The sequence below is a fragment of the Microcebus murinus genome, chromosome 10 (genome assembly GCF_040939455.1).
Source record: "Microcebus murinus isolate Inina chromosome 10, M.murinus_Inina_mat1.0, whole genome shotgun sequence".
NCBI lineage: Eukaryota > Metazoa > Chordata > Mammalia > Primates > Cheirogaleidae > Microcebus > Microcebus murinus.
In genome coordinates this window covers 34,880,877-34,898,743 of record NC_134113.1, presented here as the reverse complement: position 1 = coordinate 34,898,743, position 17,867 = coordinate 34,880,877, and the positions used below count along the sequence as shown (strand labels likewise).

General features: G+C 38.0%; 1 protein-coding gene and 1 pseudogene across 2 annotated transcripts in view; both read left to right on the top strand.

Moving 5' to 3' along the window:
• TMTC2 (transmembrane O-mannosyltransferase targeting cadherins 2) overlaps positions 1–17,867 on the top strand; it is a 378,826-nt gene that overhangs the window by 144,486 nt on the left and 216,473 nt on the right. The window contains exon 2 of one of the 2 annotated variants that reach the window (XM_012749528.3): positions 8,666–9,236. The exons of the other annotated variant lie outside the window; for it this stretch is intronic. Coding sequence (XP_012604982.1) covers positions 8,666–9,236 — 571 coding nt within the window. The remainder of the gene's footprint in view (positions 1–8,665; positions 9,237–17,867) is intronic. 2 annotated transcript variants of the gene reach the window in all.
• Positions 2,473–2,662, top strand: LOC142873464 (uncharacterized; annotated as a pseudogene).

The following is a 17,867-nucleotide window of genomic DNA, read 5'->3' as shown; positions in this document are numbered from 1 at the left end:
TAATTTCCAAGGTAGTAAATGAATTAAACCTGAAAATCATTGAGGAGATATGTCCAACCAACTTCCTCTCCATCCCATGAAGGACAGTATAGTACATGACAGAGTGATGGCAGTTACCCCTGCCACTCTGTCCCTCAAACTTCATTTCAGCCAAGCTAACCTGTTGTATTTTCAGGTCCCTAACTTTCAACATTCTCTCCTGCCCCACGGCTTAGAAAATATTTACTGTTGGCCTGGAAACATCTCCATGACTCCCTTACTCCTTCAGTTAACTCCTTACATGTGAGTAGGCATGCATTCCTCCTGGGGGCTTTTGACCCTCTAGGATGTTGGGAGTCTGTCTTGTTTTTCCCACAGCAGACAGGATTTGTGTTAGAGTAGTATTTATCATACTGCAGTGAAATTCCCTATACACTTATTTGCCTCCTCTGCTAGGCTGAATGTTTCTTGGTGTTAGGGAATCTGTTTTGCTCACCATTCTGTCTGCATTGCCCTTCACAGGGCCTAGCCCATTACTGAATGAGTGAATAAATGAGTGCGTGAATAATTTCCTTACAACAGAATCACTCCATTTTATTGGGCAGTGATTTTTCAATAGTATGGAAGAGGGAATATTAAAATCACCCACGTGCCATTTTCAAAGCATAGATTTCTTCCAACTCCTTCTGAAATATCTCTCACATATCATCCCATTTGAGAGATCCCTGATATTTGTAGTAAGCAGTCAGTGGTAATGGGGATGTGTGACTCAAAGTCAATCAAGCACATTCTGCAACAATACCTAGGAAAGGCTTTGAGGGCACCGTGGCTTTGCAAATGAGCATTGGGGGGTCGAAGCATATTTGGAAAGATGTAATGGTTGAAGGACAGCAATCCAGGCAGAGGGAGGGTAGAAATGGTTTGAGCCGAGGCATAGAGGCTGGGACGTATGGCTGACATTAGCAGCATATGGAGAAGTAATGGGAGATTGGCCTTGAGGTCATGAAGGGTAAGGCTGTGAATGCTGAGCTGTGGAGGATGTTTATTATGGTAAGAAATAGGCCATGAGGAGGGACTGTTGTGCAGGGGAGTGGTGCTGGTAGAGTTATGTTTCAGGAAGTTTTCCTATCCATAGCGTGCATAATGGATCAAAGTGGGAATGAAGGCAGGCAGGGATAGGTATTTCAGTTTAACAATATTTATTATGTGCCTAAGATGTGTTAGGTACTGGGAAAAAAGACATAATTCTTTTCCTGAGGGGACCTGTAGCCTAATGAAGCAAGGAGAAAAATGATCAGGTAATTTTAGTAAGCATGCTAAGCATTCCAGGCAGAAAATAATGTAGGCCTGGGGGAAGTAGGAGAAAAGTTAAAGTAGAAGAAGATTCAAGGGAAATGAGCTGGATTTTTTGACGTCCTGGACAGCTTTAAAATGTCCTTAACCAACTTAGAAATAGATGTAGGAACAAAGAGAGAGGGATCCCCATGTACAACCTCAATTTTAGTGATGGAAGAATGATGGCACTCAGTGAAGGGCTTGCATGCGAAGGGGAAGGTTTGGGGGGAAAATTAGTTTAGATTTAGACTTACTAAGCTTAAGATACTGAAAGGATACAGAACAATGTTACATGGTAATTACATACCGTGTTTTCCCCAACATAAGACCTACCCATACATTAAGCCCTAGCAGGATATCTAAGCATTTGCACAATATAAGCCCTACCCTGAAAATAAGACCTAGTGATGGACGTGGCTACGCAGCATATCTGCACAACCCATGCATTCCGTGGCAGAGTGGTAAAGAAGACGAAAATAGAATGACAAGAAATCATCGTGGAAACTTTGTGAAGCCTAGCCTGCAAGAGGTCATGATTTGGGTGAAGAATTCATTGGATAAAATCACTGACAGTGTTGTTACCAATGCACTCTGAGCAGGTTACATGGATAAAAGCTGCTCATTTAATGAGAGCTCTATTGCTCGACATGAGAGATTGGGGCCAGTGGTTCTAAAGGAAATAGAGGTGCAAGAAATTCAGGATGGAATTCAGGGTTTGGAGAGTTATGATGATGTTCCAGAAGAAGACGACTTAACTATATTTGAATAAATGTAGATTGTTGTACCGTACTTAAAAAAAAAAAAAACACACCCCCTGAAAATAAGCCATAGAGTGTCTTCTTGAGGAAAAATAAATATAAGACCCTGTCTTATTTTCGGGGAAACACAGTAGTACTGTGTTATTTAGCACTCCTTTACTTGCAGATGTCAGAATAGCAACTCAAACTAGTTTGTGACTGGGTGCATTTATTGCCTTCTTTAAACACTGTAGAATTAGCTTCAGGCATGACTGGATCCAGCTACATTAGGAATTGCCTCTTTTTCCCTTGGCATGGGTTCTGTTATGTTGGTTTCACTATCAGGCTCTAGTGCTGCAGTACTCAACCCCCCAGGCCATAACCCAGTACCGGTCTGTGCCCTGTTAGGAAATGGGCCACAATACTTACCTGGCAGGGGAGATACCAAGATCATGAAGGTGGTGGTTTTCCACCTTCATGGAAGGGCAAGGATAAGGGCAAGGCTTATCCATTGCACTCTGGATGCGCTGACCCCTGCGATTTCCCCAAATATGGGAAACTTGACTGCATAAGTTTTGGCAGTGGGGGAAGTGCATTCACGCTCTCCCCTGGCATTTAAAAAAAAAGAAAGAAATGGGCCACGTATCACTGCCTGAGCTCCACACCACACACTGCATGTTCCCCAGCCCCCCAGGTCTGTAGAAAAATTGTTTTCCATGAAACCAGTCCCTGGTGTCAGAAAGGTTGGGGACTGCTGCTCTAGCAGCCCTAAGACTTCATCTCATTCTCCAGAGAAGATGCCCTTTCTGAGTAGATTATTGGTGCCATATGGACTCTGACTGGCCTTGCTTGCCCCTGCGTCGTTTGTGTGGCTGGGATGGGGATATACATAGCACCCTCACTGGCCAAATCATATGACTTTCATCAGGGTCAGGGCAGCCTCATTGTACCCAGATGGACAGAGGGTAGATGTGGGCTGTTCTCAAAAAGAAAACCAGGACACTGAAGTAGGCGGTCTGTAAAAACAGCAGGTGTTCATTGCACAAGGCTATGTAATTTTCAAACATTTTAAGTTAAAATTGCCTTGTTGGATCTTTAACATGACATTTTATGAAAAGCGTTAAAATTATCGGCGAAGTGGAGCTTCAAAGAGGCCAGCTGGCTGAAGGCAGCACAGCTGGTGTCAGTAGAGGAATCGGGATTCCATCACTCCTTCTCCCATTCAGATGTGGATGTCAACTGGGCAGTTGGAAGTGTAGGTCATGAGCAAGACCCAGAACAGAAGGATACATGGGGAAGTCAGCCCTTGAGTGGCAGTTGTTGGAGGTGACGACCACAGAGGTCGAAGTTGTAGAGAGAAAGAAGGTCAGGGGGCGCAGAACCAGGAGAGAAACATCCACATTTGGGAGGACAAATGTGTGAAAGAGATGCTAGCCAAGGAGAGCTAGAAAGAAGTAGTGTAGTCAAAAAGAAAGGAGAATGGGAAGTGTAATGCAGTAAAGGCCAAAGGTTAACACTTCATAAATGCGTATTCACTTGTTTTCAAAGTGTCATTAAAGCTTAAGGGAATTTTAAGTGAAATATTCATGACCATAGTCCACAGATTTTGAAAGTTATAGACATGATAAAAACTACACTGTTTGCTGATGGTAAGCATCAGTTGTTTGGTGTTGATGGCAGTAATAGAAGCTAACATATGTTATATATCATATTACATATAATGATGTACTTTTTTGCTGCCCAACTGATTTACTCCTCACAATGTTCCTTTAGGGTGAGTACAGTGATGTGTATTTTACAGATGAGGCAAGTAAGGTGCAGAGAGGAGAAATAACTCTGTCTACCATCTCACAACCAGAATGTGTTCAGTTTGCTACCGAATCGGTCTACTTAACGGCTGCATTTCACTGCCTGACCTGAGCATACACAGACTTGTCTGGGTAGCCCTGGAGCAGAGCAGATGAACAAAGGCCATCTTTTTATTCTTGCAAAACAAATTTTAAACGTTTTTTTTAAGTTGTTAAACATTTTTTTTTTAAGTTTGGTCTCTGTTTTCAAATAGCATAACTGAAAGTGTGTCAGAACAGTCCACCATTTGATGTTGGAACAATCTAAGCATCGTTACTGCTCTGAAGGACTAACGGTCATCATTTATGTGGGTATTTGTGACTGAAAAGGTCAAAAGACAAAAACAGCAGTAAGAGAAACACTAGGACAGTTTGGGTGACAGTATCACATCATTCTTCAGTTTTACAGTAGTGTTGGCCTTTCTAAAGGAAAAATCATAAGGCGGCAAAAACAGAGCCATAAATGAACAGAACTGGGAACAGGTTAAGACCTCCTTGAAGACTTGAGAAACTGTCTTTTTGTTTCGAAGTGAAGTCCTGCATTGTGTAGAGAATTCTTCCTATAATTGTTCCTTTTTTTGTATCTGCTGCTCTGATTTTCTCCACCTTTCTTAGGGTGAAAAAATTTCCTAATTCCTTAGTGTCTTTCTGAATTTTCAACACCTATTCACAGAAGCAACTTCAAATTATATCAGCATGGAATTTTGCTTTGAGTAAAGGTGTTTTATTAGTTGTGAAATAAATAGCAGAGGAGGTTTTAATAGTTACATTTTGGATTCGTAGGAGAAAATGCAAATGGGTAAAAAATCTATTATGCTTAGTGTTGAACAACTGCCTTTACTTCTCATTTTGCCAGCAGATTACTTCGATTCTATTAAGGCTCTTTTGGTCTGTATTTTTCTTAATACGATGTTGAGGTGGCGTAATGTATCCCTTATCACTGAATTGCATGTGTGACATAACATATATTAAAGCCCAGTACAATTTAGTCTTATTCCATATTCTTTTGCCATAATCATCGGTTAAATAAAAACCTGCTCAAGCAGATAACACCCGTCAGGGAATTTTATCATACTAAATAAAGTCTCCCTTGGTATAGCACATTTTGCACGCGACTGAGGTATCCCCTCGCTCTTCCATTTTTATTTTACTAATAATGTCCTTTAAGTTTTTTTTTTTTTTGCCTACCATGTAAATCTAGAGGTGTGTTTTAAAGTTTTTTCTCATAGTGAAATTATGAGATTTGTTAATTTCGTTTTGAAACCCCCATTTTGTGAGAGTTGGGCGTTAGTATGTCATGTGGCTGCTGTAGGTTACTTTGTTAATTGCTATAAAGATAAATTCCAGTAGCAGCTTTGAACAGCTTTTTAAAAGTATGTAACATACCTCAAAAAGCTCTATAGAGTTGGGTACGTCGCTAAACTAATAGCATATAGAAAACCTGGTTTGGGGAAGACGGTTCTCTATCCTTTATGGATCTGCCACCAAAAGTGTGAATTATTGTCCTAAGCAAAATGTGCTTTCCAGCTTTCCTCGTTGCTTTGACAAAGCCTCATCCCAGAATGCTCTGCCATTGAGCTCTCTGCTGCCCTTACTCTGGTATGAGGGTTTCTGCGCTGATCTTAGAGATATTCACATCAATATCTAGGCTAATGTCTAGTCGAAGCCCCTTGGGTTTTTGTTCTGAATTGCTTGAAATCAGCTCTCTCTCACAACACTGTTTGGCAGTTTTTCATATGTCTTTTAAATTTTAATTATAACCTATCAAGTCTTAAGCAATTACTTCTGGGTTAGATTCTTGATGAATGTCATAGCAGGGTGTTTTAATTTAATAGATCCAGAATAACATCTGGTTCTAATATTTTAAAAGCCAATTTATATGGAAATTCATTTAATACACAGTCAATACACGGAGACGTGCAAAAATCAAAGTCAAAATGGAAAATCAATTCATTGTGATGTAGTGGGTCTTCTGTTAACAAAGGATTTTGCTTAGGACTAGGTTTAGCTGCCAGTACTTAACACTCAAAATATCGTAGTTTAGAAAAGATAGCAATTTTTTTTTCATGCTCAAGAAATGGGAGGTAGTTTGCCCAAGGCTGGTATGGTCTATTGTAACAGGGACTCAATTTCCTTCAGTCTTATTGCTCTACTTTTATGCATGATTTCTATTCCTAAGGACACCTTATGAGCCAGTATGGCTGCTGGAACTCCAACTATTATGTCTGTGCTCCACCCAGCAGGGAGAGGAGGGGAGGATAGAGGGGAAGAATGCTAATCCTTTCCTTTTAAGGACACTTTCTGGAAGTAGAAGACAAAAATTATTCATACCAGCATATCTGGCATCAAGGGAAAATAGGTAACTTTTTCTAGATGACCCTATGCCCAGTTAAAAATTGAAGTTCTTTTAGATATTGAAAAAGGGGAGACTAGATGTTGGGGAATGATGAACCATCCTTGCCACACTGAATAATTTTCAAGACATGATTTTTAACAGATCTTTTTGCCTTTTTATTGATCATCTAGAAAAGTCAACTAGTTCCCACAAGTATTAATAGCTATCAAATGTAAAAGAACTAGCATGGTGTTTGGCATATAGTACAAAATCATCAACCCCTGATCAATCTATTTTAATTGTAACTCCCAAAGGCACCTAACTTCATAGGTTATTGGTCAAGCAGACTTTCATAAGGGGTATTTTGTAGCTCGTACCCCAATCTTTGTATAATAATAGCAGCAGCTAACAGGGCAGAGAGATCATTTGCACTGGGGTGTCCAGAACACTCTGTATCTGCAAATCAGTGTTCAGTTTCTCTATGTAGAAGATAAATGAATAATTACAAGTGTTGGTTAAATGATTTCAAGGTAAAACTATTATCACAGAAACTGAAGCTCGGAGAGGTTAATTGGGAAATAATTTAGAGAAACAGTTGAAAACCATGCCCAGTCATTTGATCCCAACTAGAATACTAACTCTGCATTTTCACTTAATATATTACCTTGGATGGCTTTCTTAATCTGTTTGAATCTCTTGTTTTTGCAGTTAGGCAAAAAATGAGAGAGCTGGACTCTGGAATATTTCCCCTCAATACAGGGCTTTTCTAACCTGCTTTTGCTAATATTCATATGGAAGATACTCTGATCATACTTGCCTTGAAACAAAAGGCAGAGCTGGTGGAGAGGCTAGAGGCAAATGACATTAGAATATGCCATTACATATTTCGCAACCACACAAATGCCCATAGCTCCTTAAAAAGCCTTGATACCAGACTAGGCAAGAGTTTTCTAATTCTGAAACTCTCATTCCTCCTCCTTCCTAGCTTATGTGCCTCTTCTGTGTTCTGCAAATAAAGAGATAGGAGGTAGACGAGGGGATACAGGAGACTCTAGATGTTACCCTGTTTTCTGGGAAGCACAATGACTAGGGCAGGGACCTTCTAAACTAAATCATTTATATGTCACCATCAATATCTGTGCCCTACCTGCATATACCAGTACTATTGGTTCCTTAATATTTATGTTTATACTGACTTTCAAATTTTAACAGCTTAATTCTGAGCGGATATCTATGAAATCGAGCTTTGATGAGATAATTACATTTTCTTCCAAATAAATGTCAAAATAAATATTACTATTAATTTTTATAGGGTGTGTCTATCTTGTCACATGCCTCCAGTGTCGGTGGATGACATTTTGGGATGCCCAGAATAGTGGAATGAGCATGACCCATGAAGAAGTTCTACACTGCTCAACTTGTGATTTGGGGCTGGTTATTAATTAATCTCTCAACCATAACCTGAGAGGTGTGGATAATACTATCTACCTCATCATAGTTGTTCTCAGGGTTAAATGAAAAGGGATAGACAAAGAAGACTGGCATGGTGCTTGGCAGTATAGGAAGTGCTCAGCAAATAATACGTCCTTTCTTCTTGAAGTCTGGAAATACCAGGCATGCAAACTGGAACTATTCTCAAAAGCCGGAGACAGTGAAGTGCTATAATGATTTCCATAGGTGATAATAAATCATATGCAAGCTCAGAAATGAGAAAGGCTGAAGTTTACTGGAATAAGGCAGAAGGGAAACATTGGGTAGGTAGAGAGCTGTTCTTCCTGTCCTCTCCAACTCTCCTTGCCCTTGCTACACAACATGTGGTCCAAGGATCAGCATCATCTGGGAGCTTGTTAGAAACATATATCTTTGGCTTCTCCCCAGACCTGTTGAAGCAAAGGTTTCCTTTTAACGAGATCCTCAGGTGACTTGTATGTATGAGAAGTATTGCTCTGGGCACTGACATTCTATCTAAAACTTACTTCAAGTAGAGGGCTGTTTCTAGCTCTAAGTGTATACCCTGCACCAGTATCACCTGAGCCTTGCTGCTTAAAAATGCAGATTTTGGGACCTCACATCAGCCTGGGACCTGGAATATGCATTTTTAGGGAGTGTGCATGTGATTTTTAGGACATTTGTTTGGCAACTGCTACTCTAAGGCTTAAATCAATTGATAGAAACTCTGCCTTTATTCTTCAAATGTATTTGCATTCCAGTGAAGAAGAAGGTCTTTAAGGAAATGAAAGACAGCCCTCATTGTTCTGTTAGTAAGCATTAAGGGGGGAACCTGAATTCAACCTGTTGTGCCTGGAGTCCCCCATCACAAGGCCACATAATAGCAACGCTTCCTAGGAAGGCGATATCTTAGCAATGTCATTTTTTCTTTTCTTTTTGTATTTTACATTTGATTTCTTTTTTTGTAACATTTTGTTTTTTAGCCGTGCTATCAAGACTAATCAGGATCTTCTCCCAGAAACTCCATGGACGCACATTTTCTACAATGATTTTTGGGGGACTCTTCTAACCCACAGTGGCAGCCACAAGTCCTACCGGCCACTCTGCACTCTTTCTTTTCGCCTGAACCATGCCATTGGAGGGTTGAATCCCTGGAGCTACCATCTTGTCAATGTCCTGTTGCATGCAGCAGTCACTGGTCTCTTCACAAGCTTCTCCAAGATCCTCCTCGGTGATGGATACTGGACCTTCATGGCTGGCTTGATGTTTGCTTCGCATCCCATTCACACAGAGGCAGTGGCCGGAATCGTGGGACGAGCTGATGTCGGGGCCAGTCTCTTCTTTCTCCTCTCCTTGCTCTGCTACGTTAAACACTGCTCTACAAGAGGCTACTCAGCCACGACTTGGGGCTGGTTCCTGGGGACAGGACTGTGTGCAGGATGCAGCATGTTGTGGAAGGAACAAGGAGTGACTGTTCTCGCGGTTTCAGCGGTTTATGATGTCTTTGTCTTTCACAGGCTGAAAATGAAACAGATATTACCTACCATTTACAAAGTAAGTGATTGTTGGCTCTTGAGCATTGGATTACTGAGTAATCTACTTGCTTTGTCCTTTGCCACCATTTAAAAAGCAAATTTGTTCCTCTTCAAGCAGAATTTTAAATAAGTTCCTTTTTGATCTTCGGTAAGTGGAAGTGTCCTTCTTGACCTTTCTCTGCTAAACAGAGTTTCAGTCATTGAATGTTTTATTTCTCAGATTTCTTATTTTCATAATTTCAAAGGTGGTAAAAGAATAATTTTGCCTTGTAAAGAATATGCATCTTTTTTTATTCTGTTTCTGCCCAAATTCTCTTTGATCCGATAAATTGTCTTTAATGTGTATTTGTAAAATTAACACAGCTGATAATAGAAGTTAGATGCTGGAAGACTCTGTGGAGGGGAAATCCTCTGACATTTGTTAATATTACTCTTCCTGAGTTGACTTTGGAAAACAACCCTTCTCTGTAGTGCACTGGGAAGTCAAATTCTTAAACAATGAATCATATTCACCTTTTCCTTGTTGTAGTGGATAAGAATAGAAGAGTCAAAATAAAAAGTGGTTATTATTAAGTTTTGCCCAGAGGCCAACTAAGACCTTTGCCTCAGGGCTTAATATTCCTTCTTCTGTATTCCCTTAGTGGTTTCCAATGCAATGTTATTTGAAGGTCACAGAAGCATTTTAGCATCCCCATTAAAGAGAATGAGCAATTTTCTGCTAGAATATTAAGGAGAGACATTGAGGGGACTGGACTGGGCATCTTGAGAAACTGCCTACTTTCCCATCTCCCCATCCTTCTTTGCTCAGCTGAAACTTACCCTTGCTTTGACTTTAAGTGTAAAGACTGAACTTGGCCAGGATTCGCAAACCTTGAATGTGTTTTAGACAAGCTCCCACCTTTCTTTTGGATGCAAGGAAGGAATTACGGTTTTGGATACTGGATATGAGGAAACTATTAAATTTTTCTCATTTTGACTACTCTTTCTCCCCTCAATTACCAGTTTTCTTTAAAATTGAATTGGGAAGAAATGACAGAAAAATTGAGAAAAATAGAAAAGTGAACATTTGTTTTTAAAAATTGAGATTTTTTTTTTTTTTTCACTTAGTAGGCAGAGTAATCATTTCAGTGCTTTTGCTCGGCAGGAAGCCTAACCTTTTTCTGCTTAGAATTCAAGTATCAAGGGCTTAATGAAGTTCTTTCGTGATTTCAATTAAATGCTGAAACTTTACAAGAAAACTCTGGTTAGAGTCTGATGCTTGAAAACAACATATGGTTTGAAAGTCAAGCTCTTAATTTCAAATCAATTTTAATTATTTCAGTATTTCAAGGAGATTTAAGAGAGTAAATTGTTTTCTTCTAAAATAGTGTCATCAATAGTAACAAACTTTCTTGTTTTACTGGAAATATAAATAGAATAAGTATAATTCATGTCCTTGTCCTTATGAAGATTGTGATCTATTTGAGGACACAGCCTCAGTGGCTGTGTCAGGACCTCCTGTTGGTAGCCTGTGGAACATTGTGGTTTCTTATACAGAATTTCCATTTTAACCATCTCATGAATTAGAAAATTGTTTTGATATGTTGATTCAGGACTTGCTTTTAGGATCTTTTGAAGTTCTCTTCCAAGACATTTTCAGTGTTCTAAGCATATTTTCAAGGTCAGAGTTGCTTATTATAGAGCTCCTTGCTCTAGTATGTTCTATACAATATTTGGGTCATCCTTATAATAAAAAACTTATTCATTGTTTATCTGAAATTAAAATTTATCTGGGCATCCTATATTTTATCTGGCAACTTTATTCATGTAACTGCTGCTTAAGAAAATAAGAACTGGCACTAGCAAAGGAATTTCTAAGAGTGGAGAGTGTGAAGTTCTCTGTGCTATGAGAAAGAACTTAATACTGTTGCAAGTTGGGTCCTGAGATGTTTTTAAATGGATACTTGCCCGGACTCTCCTGGCAACCGCCGCTTGCAGTGCTGGGCAGCAGCAAGGACGGTAGTGGGGGCAGCAAGATCCTTCATCTGAGAGTTGCTGTCTCGTCTTGATTCTTTCTGTCATGCTTAGGTTTGGGGCCAGAGAGCTTAATAAAGACATTGCGAATAACAGACATTATGGATTTGTAAAGAACTGTAGAGATCATCATTGCCACTCCCTTGATTTCCAGCTGAGGTGTAGAGAGCCAGAGAGGTGTAGGTTACTCAGAAAATGGTAGAATCACTAGGACTAGAACACACATTTCTGACTGTCTAGTGAGCTCTTTGCTACACTCTGAAAATGTGAATTAGAACAAACAGATGTGAAGTCAAATGACTACACAGTAGAAAGGAAAATAACGTGGAATAAAATCTTAACCCATAGAGTCTGAGTAACGTTGGGCTAATTCTACGATATAATTTTTTCATTTAAAAATGGAGGCAGTTATTGTTAATCACCTAGTGTTATAAGGATTATATGAAATTGTGTTTCATTATATGAATTTGTGATTATATGAAATTGTGTTCAGTGTGAGCTGGAGTGTTCTGTATATGGACAGCACCTAATATGTATTAGTTGAAGGGAGAAGAAATATTGATAGAAATTATAGTTCTTTATCTTTCAACCTTTGCTTTCTTAAGATAAACGTCTAGTTGTTTTTATACATACAGTGTTCAACAGCATATAAATAAGGGCTGCTTAGGAATTGACTAAAGCTGAAGTAAGCAGATCTAAGCACAAACCTTCATTTAGAATCTCACAATTGTGAAGCTCATTAACACTAGCATAGATTGCATGTGGAAGTTATGGAAAATTCTATATTCTATCTGCAAGATACATAGATTTCTATGCTTGGGGTGAGTTAGAGGAGATTGTTCCTCAAGGAAGCAGATTGAAAGACTTAAGAAGGTCCTTTTCAGCTTTTAAAGAATAATCATATTATTATAAATACCTTACCAACTCTGCATCATAGTTATCATCGTCTGCCAGGTTAAATAAACTTCCTTGCCCTATCAAAATAGAACTTATATAGAAACAGGAAACTCCAGCACACAAATGTTTAACTCTATTATGCAAATTAGAGAACCAGCCAAATGCTTAAAACCTAAAAAATGGCGATCATCTTAAAGCTCAGAAGGCTTAGGACCAGAGGGGTAAGGCTCTCCATTTTTATGCTTTGGTCAGTAATGTTTTTTATCACAAATACCAGTCACACTCAGCTTCTCTTTTCCCAGTGTCAGTGGTTTGGGTTCTATAACTGTTACTTGAATGAAACGCTGTCTCCCAAACTCACATGCCTACCAGGGCCATGCAGAAGGGACGATGGGGAACTGGAGGTCCTGCCCTACCACTGTCCTCTCCACTCTATTATTGCCTTAAGAAAATGAAGGTTTCTGTCTGGTAGAGCTTAAGATTTTTTTTTTAAAGAAGACAGAAATCTGAATTTTTCTGTGTATGTGTTTTTTAATATTGGTTACTAATTAAAAAGCAGATAAACCTCATTTGGGCCAGACAAAATCTTTGAGCTGATTAAATTTGGCCAGTTTGGACTCCTATTATAAGATCATGCAAATGATGCACATGCCCATATTATGTGTCAGGCTTTTGCAATTCTGAAAGGAAATGTGGGGGCCATATTTTTCTTTGATAAAATGAATGGAAAAGATAAATACCTGGCATATAGTAGATATTTAGTATTTAATGAATAGTGTTTTCATCTGCAAGGCACTGTTCTTACTGTGCTAAAAATGTTAACACGTTTAAATGCTTCTTGAGAGAAGTAACATGGCTTATAAAATAATATGGTTGAATGCTGACAAACAGTAATTTTGTCAGTAGTAAGAAAGATTTGTCAGAAAATACTAACTATATAAAACCTTCAGAAATATGTATGAACAAAAATCAGTGTTTTAAAATAGCTCTTAGCCCCAGGATTCTGTTTAATCTGTTTCCTACATTATCCTTGGCCTCTAGCATACCATATGGCATATAGTAGATACTTAGTAAATTATTGAATTCACACTTACTTAAGATTTACCTTTTAAAAGGATGTGGCTGAAATGTTAAAGTGAAATCCTGTACAATGAGAATTTCATTCCTGAGTTAGTGGGGTCTGGAAGGTGGGATTAGAAGACATGCATGTCAGAAAAATAAATTTTCTTGACCTCTGACCAAATGATGGTTTTCACGTTCCTTAGATTACTTTCACTTACTTAGTTTTATGTGGTCAAAAAAAAAAAAAAAGTGAGGGAGAACCCTTGAAATACACTTGAACTAGCCTTACAAATAAATACTAGACTTTTATCTCCCCACAAAATTTTTTACAAGCCTCCCATGACCCCAGGAGGTACATGGGTAATAAAATCAGTAAAAGCAACATTTTTCTTACTCAACATCAGTCGTGGCTTGCCTAGTGGCCTTTTTCTGTGCTTACTTAACATCTGTTAACTGTTTTAATGTGGAAACATCTTTTCCCCCTTTATTAGCCTCATAATCACTTTTTCAGTACAGGTGGAAAATTTAAAAACAAGAAAATCTGAAAGTCAACAAAGCAAGTCTAATAATTGCCCAAGATAATTTGGAAAGATGAAATTGTTTTGGTTTGATCTTTTCAAAATTTCTCTAAAGGTGACTGCCTTTGTTTTGCTATAATTGCTTCCATGATGTACATTATCTGGGTAAACTCTGCTTAAAATTGAATTGTGTGGCTCTTTCACATAAACAAGACAAGGTCATTTTGTTGTAAGGGAAAATGGGAGGCATTGTCACTTTTGAAAAAAACAAGTCATCTCTTTCTAGAAATAGATTTTTTTAATGCAAAGCAGGGTGTGAATGATGGAAATTGCTCATGATGAATGAAGTTCACCTTTGTCTTGTATGTTGCTTAAACTTGATTCTATATTAAGATGTAGTGATCATACCAAAACTAACAAATACTCCATATTACCAGATCATTTACGGAGTTTATCTTAAGAATGATTTCTGAGGGTGACAGTTTGTTCTGTTAAAGGTTTCTGGTTCATCACTATCTGAGCCGTAAAGATATTAAATGTAGTGCTTCTGTACTTCTGACTATTTTGTGTGACTCTGTGTATAGAAGAGCATGAAAAGGGAGACACTTAGCCTGCAGGTATTTGCATATTGAATCCACATGTGCTTTTTTATTTGATTAGCTGCTGGGGATGACATTGATGGAATCTGTTATCATTTATGGCTTTGTCCCTTTGTTTCTAGACTAGGTTGTGGTTTTGTTCCAGTTGTGACCCTCATATTGATTGCACTGAATGAAATATGATATATTTGCCATTTCTGATTTTCTTCAATCAACATCTATGCCATTCCAAGTAGTAGTACTACTTTATGATCTTCATTCCATTCATTTGCCTTACACTTGACTTTGTGAGAATCCAGATATAGCAAGATACTCTGATTCTGATCACAGTATTTCCTAGCTTTATTGAAACTATAGGGCTATTTGTCATGCACTTACAAATGAATTTGGATTTCCTCCCAGTAAAGTTGTTGCATTTAATATTCATGACCTGTAGTACTATAAAACTTTGAACAGCTGCCAACACTGCTAACCAGATAATACCACAAAGTTGAGGCTCAAATATATTTTACAGTTCATAGAGTCAGAGATAAATAAAGTATTTTATTCCTGCAGGTTGGCTCCTTTGCCCAGCTGATTTAAGATGATTCTGTGTTCTATGCAGTTTACGCTCAAGTTGAGTAATTCAAATTTGGGAAGCTGACACCATTGCAAGCATCTAAAAAGCTTGCATTACAGTGTTAATACTTGGAACAGTAATCTAATCACAAATTAGTATTTAAAAAATTAAACATTCATCTTTGTGCCAGGCACAGTATTAGGTGATGTGGGGATTCAAAGATGAATTGATGAGAACATGCCCATAAGGACTTGATAGAGTAGTGTGAGGTTGAGAATAGTGCATATAAATGTAGAACCAAAGTTCAAGCTGGAAAGTGGCGAGGGAGATGAGGGAGGCATTGGGAGTGCTGGGGGAGTTTAGAAGAAGCAGAGGTACTTTCAGCTGGGGGGATTAAGAAACGCCTAGAGCAGAGACATTTGATCAGGGTGTCAAAGGAGAGTTAAGATATAGGCATTTATAATTGGAGAGGTGAGAAATGGTACAAGACACAGCATGAGCAATACACAGAGGGAAACTTATAGCAAATTACTGGGGACCACTGAGTATGTAGAGTGCATACCATTTATAGAGGAAAATGAGTCAGGTAGATTGAGACCACTTACTATGTATAGTGATGTAGGGGCCTTTTTAAGGTATATTGTAGCTCCCAAAATGTTGGGTGACAATGCATGGTTTTTAAATGTGCTTGCATTTTGGTCTATGGAAGAAGCCTAGGAAGGAATATTCAAGATGGCTCCATCTAGCCACTTGTGGGGACTGTCCTTTCTGTGCCCTAACCCTGAGGAAGGGTTCCTTTGGTAATGAGACAGAATCAGACACAGGAGTTGAGGTTTATATCACATTCACTGAGTGTGTTTCTTATTGGTGTGTATGTCATTCTTTAGCATTAAATAAAAAGCATTTTCTGAAGATTAGTAATTTACTTCTTACTGAGTAATATTTGGCGTAGTATTATACAGTGCTATTGAGAAACAGGGAGTCCTTCAGGGCTTTCTCCTGTGTCCGTTTTTCCAACATTGCTTAACAATGTTCAGATATTACCATGAATGGCCACAAGTACAAAATCCCTCTTTGTATAGAAAGACAGGAAAAAAAAATTGAAGGCTCCTTTTTACAGTACAGAATAAAATACTCTATCAGCACTGAATTTCAACCAGTTAATTCAATACTCCGTCAGTGAAAATGACACGCAAATTGGATCTTGTGATGAATAAATAATGAGTCTCATTGAAATCTTCTATGCTGTTCTCATAACACTATGTCTGGGATGCATATTACATCACTCGGCTCAATTTTCGATAACCTGCTGCCTCGGAGGAATCAAATTGACCGAAGGGGATCTCGTGGTTATCAGGTTACTCGTACTCAGCTAGGTACTGTTCATTTTGCAGAAAATGATGTGGTTTGCACGAATTTGAAATCCACTGTCATTGCCTAGAAGCCAGATTCCTGTCTTAAATGCCTGGAACAATGGAAATGATAATTTAGTGTTGATTTCTTAAATGACATTTTAGCTATCGGAAGCCAGATTCTGTGAGTACATTAGAGATTCCTTAAAAGGCATGAATAGAGTAGGGTGGATAAAACTATTAAATCAAATGCTCTGATAGTTCAAGTCCATGTGAAAGGTGACTCTGGCGAAGTTGCATAGTGTTGTAAGTTTAATTTTCCTTTTAAACGTTCAAGTTTAGTAATCATAGCATTGCTTTCTTCAAAAGGAATAGTAAGAAATCAAAAGGGAAGAAAGAACAACATCTTCCAGTGCCAGTCTGTGGTGGTTTTGTGGTAGGGAGGTCAATGTGCCCTTGTCTCTACAGTGCCACAGCAGCACCCAGATGGCTCCTCTATGCTCTGTTGGTCTGATTATAACTCTTGCATCAAGTGAAATAGCATGAATTCAGAATTTAATACATGTTTCTTCAGTAATTATGGCCTTGATTAGTGAAATCAGTGTTTCCATTTGAAGGACAATTTCTTTCTTTCTCTATATGTTTATTCATTTAATTTCAGGAAATCCAATAAAATGCAAAGATCATAATACTCCTTGATAGGATGAGGTCTGTAATGCCTTTGTTTTGGTATGTGGTTGTCACTTTGCTTATAATTTAAGGTTCAAAGAAAATGGCAGGAACAACATGGGAAAAATGAAGGACATTAAAAAAAATAAATGAGTTAGTTTTTAGTAATTGAAGACATGGCAAATATAGCCAGAACTTCCATTAAAATATTGCTAAAAAAATCCATATACCAAGTACATTTCATTAAGACTTTGATATACAATATCAGTTGTGGGTGTTTAAAAATAAAGGTTGTATATTTAAAAACTAAAAAAAGAAACAGTATTTTAATTTTGTGAATTGAGTTGTTATGCCTGTATATCAGACCAGCCTTTTGAGGGCATTTTCTTTTTATGTACAAAACTTAAGTTCCCTTCTTTCAGAATAGGATTTATGTGTTTGTGTGTTCTGTCAGAACAAACAGCACGGATATAAGCATATATAACAGTCATATTATATCAAGGCTTTACATGAATGATTTGAGTGTATTTCCATAATTTTAATGAAATAGCAAAGTCCAAACTACATGGAATTATTATTTCTCCTAATTTGAAGATTCTGATGAAATTTGCCAGTTTGAGTTGTATGTACTTTCATTTTTCTTAAGCCCTTGTGACATAGTGTGATAAAAGTTAAATATATTTAATACTGTGAAAAAAACCTGTTTACTTTGAATAACCATTTGGTATTTGGCTAATATTTTCATACTAAAGTGCACATATGGCTATTGTGGAAAAGCCATTAGATTAGAGCCTGCAGATAAAGGTTTACATAGAAATTTGATCATTTTCTAGCTATGTAACCTTGGGAAAATTACTAAATTTTTTGGAACATCAGTTACATGATCTGTAAAATCAGGAATATATTTGCTAGGTGGTGTTAGGTGTGAATTAGTAAATGTGTACACTCTTCAGTCTAGTTCCTTTCTTAGAATAGGTATCA